Source organism: Lathyrus oleraceus, chromosome 5 (genome assembly GCF_024323335.1).
Source record: "Lathyrus oleraceus cultivar Zhongwan6 chromosome 5, CAAS_Psat_ZW6_1.0, whole genome shotgun sequence".
Lineage (NCBI taxonomy): Eukaryota > Viridiplantae > Streptophyta > Magnoliopsida > Fabales > Fabaceae > Lathyrus > Lathyrus oleraceus.
The window spans coordinates 204,736,803-204,741,135 of NC_066583.1; the positions used below are offsets into that span (position 1 = coordinate 204,736,803).

At 36.4% G+C, this 4,333-nt stretch overlaps 1 protein-coding gene across 1 annotated transcript; it reads left to right on the forward strand.

Moving 5' to 3' along the window:
- Nucleotides 1–1,981: 1,981 nt before the first annotated feature.
- LOC127088141 (uncharacterized) lies at nucleotides 1,982–2,945 on the forward strand. The gene is made up of 4 exons (XM_051029060.1): nucleotides 1,982–2,344; nucleotides 2,435–2,504; nucleotides 2,615–2,710; nucleotides 2,807–2,945. Exons 1-4 carry the CDS (start codon nucleotides 2,256–2,258, stop codon nucleotides 2,897–2,899), a joined length of 348 nt encoding a protein of 115 aa, XP_050885017.1. The 5' UTR covers nucleotides 1,982–2,255; the 3' UTR covers nucleotides 2,900–2,945.
- Nucleotides 2,946–4,333: the final 1,388 nt, after the last annotated feature.

A 4,333-nucleotide genomic window follows, 5' to 3' on the forward strand; every position in this document is an offset into this window, starting at 1 on the left:
GTTTATAAGGCGCTTTTGGAAAGCCTTAGAGAGCGCTTTTTTAAAGAAGCGCACTCTAAAGTGAAGAGAAAAATAAGAAGGAATAGACAGCGCACTTTAGAGGGCGCTTTTGTAACAAAGCGCCCTCTAAAGTGAAGCGAAAAAATAATGAGGAAATTGAGGGACACCAATAGAGGGCGCGTTTATGAAAGCGCCCTCTAAGGGTACCCTTAGAGGGCGCTTTCAAAAAAGCGCTCTCTAAGTCCATGTACATTTCCAGTTTATAAAGCGCTTTTGGAAAGCCTTAGAGAGCGCTTTTAGAAGCGCCCTCTTAGGCCCCCTTTAGAGGGCGCTTTTTTTACACAAGTGCCCTCTAAGGTCCCCTTTATTAAACATTAAAATTATAACATATATACTGCATGTCTCTTTATTTTCCCTCTCTATATGCTATTTCGTTTACGTAACTGGGTTTTCTCTCTACTGCGATTACTCTCTACTGCGATTACTCTCGTCCTCCGTTCGTTCTCCCTCCCTCACCGTCGTTGTCGCCGTCGCCTGTTTCTGCTGCTGCGTTCACATTCACTGAGTTATCTGCGTCCACCGTCGCTGTTCACTTTCTTCTCCATCATTACCGTCACCTTGAAGGTATTTCTCTTCTCCATCGTTACCGTTCACTTTCTTCAGGTGTTTGATTAGGGCATTTTCTAAACTGAGTTTTACATTTTGTGCATTATGTTGATTAATGTTGTTTAGGGCAAACGAGCACTATATGGTGTTCATGAGCACCTTGTTGTAAGGTTTTTTATTTCTGATTGAAAACTGATGTCATTTGGAGTGTGTTTGAGCTTGTGCTTGGAAGTTTGATGATTATGGATGCAAGTTTGTTCATGTTCCAAACACCATAAGTTTGCATTGGTATTTTGTATGCAGTAGGTGTGTGTGAGTTTGTATTCAATAATGATGAAAAAAAGAGAGAGTTTAGATTGTTGTAACATGAGAGAAATGGAAGGTATATGAATGTGTTTTTTGTGTATGTTATTATGAAATTAAAATAGCACTTTTTTACTTGACACATATACACGTTAACAATAACATTTATTATTGGTTTAGGGCATTACACCTTGTCAGCTGTATCTATCGTCACCAACTTATCGCATGGTTGGCAAGGGAAAAGTGCACAACACTTCGGGTGAATTACTTCACCATAATCCCCTCCCGGTGGGATATATGAAAGTTTCGGTTGACCTTGTATTAGATACCGACGCGCTTCTACCATTACCTGACGTTGTTTCAGAGACAACGTTGATGCGAGAAGCAGTTGGATCCTTTGTTGGATGGCCGTCATATCTAATTTTCCCAGATGCCGAGGTATATATGTTCTAAATGATTATGAATATTTAGTATTCACATTTCAATTCAGCTACAATTATGATATTTAATCAATCCTTATTACATGGTAATGTTAGACTCCTACAAGACCCACACATAAAGCTGGTAAAGGGATTTCAAGACGCATCGAGTCGGTTGCATCTCAAAAAGAGGTACAAATATATATACCCATTGAATTATATACGCAACGATTCTGTTGCATCACAAAAAGTCATGATTTAATTTATATGAATTTTTAGGTTCCCGGTCGAAAGTTGAAAAAAGCTGGTAACGATATTCCAACGACGTCCGGGACAAAATCTCAAATTATGATGCGTCTTGAGAAAATGGTGGAAGAGTCCGATATTATGCACGGCGCCATCCGTAGTGTAGATTTTGATGAAGGTGTTTTCGGATTTGCTCATTCCGAAATAATTGCAAAGGAGGACATGCAACAACTTTTTGAACACGAAGAATTGGGCATCGCTGTCATTCATACATACATATGGTACTCCGATAAATCTATTATTTACTTAGTTGAACAATTTATTTACACATTTCAATGAGTAGTCTAATGTTTATTATGTTTCTATTTAAGGTATATGTATGTAACATTGATGCAGGGAACTGAATTGTGTAACCGATTCAATTTTATTGTTGCTTCCCGTATCAACACAACGTTTATAACAAAAAATCCAACATCCGTAAAGAATGAACTAGTCGATAGATTCATGGCGGCCGGCGATAATACTACACCCAGTTTGTATTTTTTACCATTTAATTCTGGCAACGGGTTAGATTTTCTTTCTAATAATTTCATTCTAATCTATGTATATCTTTTACGTAGAAAATTTTCATGCATCTAAATTTTTGTTTTATTTTACAGTGGTCACTGGGTGTTGGTTGCTATGGATCTTTCGAGACTAATGGTGTATTATCTCGATTCGTTATCGGGTGATTGGAGTAAATATCCGAGTATGAAGAAGACGGTTGACGCGTAAGTGAAATTCCCCTAAATATTCGTGTGTATTTGTATATTTAATTATGTCTGTCAGATTGATCTCAATATACGTTTTTATTTTGTTAGGGCAATACTAAAATTTAGATCGAAAAAGAATTACCGTAATAGGAAGGACATTACCTGGATCAGAGTTCAGGTATATATTAAGTATCTTATTTTTGCTTATAATAGTGTTTGTTTTTTGCTTATAATAGTGTTTGTAAGAAATTAACTATATATATATATATTGTTTGTTTTTCTGTGTAGTGTCCTCAGCAAAACAATTCGGTCGATTGCGGATTTTTTGTATTGAGATTTATGAGAGATATCATTGCGTTGAATCGTATAGACATCCCAAAAATGGTATGGAATAATAACTTAGGGTTTATTTTAATATTATCGGATATTTCATCTAATTTGTTACTAAATCATGAATATGTTTTATTCTCTTAATTGTAGTACTTTGAGGAATACAAATCTTACTCAAGAGCTCATTTGGATGAAATGAAGGATGAATTGTGTCAATTCATTGTTGATCAAAGAATCATATAGCTAGGTTGTATATTGTTGTACATATATGTATGGAATGTTGTTGTTGTATGCTGTTGTTGTATATATGTTGTATATTGTTGTTGTACTTTTACTAAATCATGAATATGTTATTGTATATTGTTGATCAAAGAATCATATATTAATGTTGTATATATGGAGGATTAATGTTGTATATAAATGGATTCATGTTGTATATATCAATGGATTAATGGTGTATAACATTGGATTAAAGGATGAAATCAATATGAATTTTACACTTTTGCAGCATGCGAACAGGTTACCAATTAAATATCCACTGTTTTTCAAACAATTTTTTTTAAAATAACTAACACTTTAGAGGGCGCTTTCTGTAGGAAGCGCCCTCTAAACACTTTACATTGACAACTTTAGAGGGTGCTTTGTCCAGAAAGCGCCCTCTAAACACTTTACATTGACAACTTTAGAGGGTGCTTTTTCCAGAAAGCGCCTTCTAAGGTGTCCCTTTATGGACCACTCCAGAGGGCGCTTTTTTCTGAAAGCGCACTATAATATGGCCCTTAAAGGGCCACTTTAGACAGCGCTTTCTCCAGGAAAACAAAGCGCTGTCTTTACCTATACCAGCGCCACTTTAGAGGGCGCTTAAAAGCGCTGTTATAGGCCAAAATAAGCGCCCTCTTTTCCCTTATTTGGCGTAGTGATACCCATACATTCATGGCACTGAACTCCTTTTCCTTCTTTGGACTTTTCATCAGATCTTGTTCTTCTTCCAGCATTATTGGACCTACTGATGTCAGATGAGATGTTCTTGAGATTAGACTTAGACCTTACATCCATCTTTTTCAGAAGTTTGTTGAACTGTCTCCCTAGTAATGCTACATCATTTTCCAGATCTTCATCAGTATCTTGACCACTTTCTTCCTCTTTCTCTTCAGTATTTGACATGAAGGTTATGCTTTTGACTTTATTTTCAGAGCCATCACATATTCCCAACTCAAATGTTTGGAGGGATCCAATTAGCTCATTCAGTCTCATATTGCAAATGTCTTGAGATTCTTCTATGGTTGTCACTTTCATGGCAAATCTCTTAGGAAGTGACCTGAGTATTTTCCAATCTGACATCTTCTCACCCAGGGTTCCTGAGGAATTAGCAATTTAAAGGATATTCATATGAAAGTCATGAATATTTTTATCTTTTTTCATACTCAAATTTTCAAACATGGTAGTGAGCAACTGCAATCTAGACATCTTCACTATAGAGGTGCCTTCATGAGTGGTTTTGAGAATATTCCAAGCATCTTTAGCCACCTTACAGTTATTCACCAGTCTGAAGATGTTCTTATCAACCCCATTGAATATAGCATTCAATGCTTTAGAGTTTCCAAGGGCTAGTTCATCCTCCTCCTTGGTCCATTGTTCCTCAGCCTTCTTATCAGTTGTAACTTCTCCTTCCTTAGC

What these genes read in the sequence shown, in the direction of transcription:
- LOC127088141 (XM_051029060.1), top strand. Translation starts at nt 2,256, where the DNA reads ATGGATCTTTCGAGACTAATGGTGTATTATCTCGATTCGTTATCGGGT. An exon ending in TTACCTGGATCAGAGTTCAG is followed by an intron (nt 2,505 to 2,614) that starts GTATATATTAAG and finishes TTTTCTGTGTAG; the next exon opens with TGTCCTCAGCAAAACAATTC. An exon ending in GTATAGACATCCCAAAAATG is followed by an intron (nt 2,711 to 2,806) that starts GTATGGAATAAT and finishes TCTTAATTGTAG; the next exon opens with TACTTTGAGGAATACAAATC.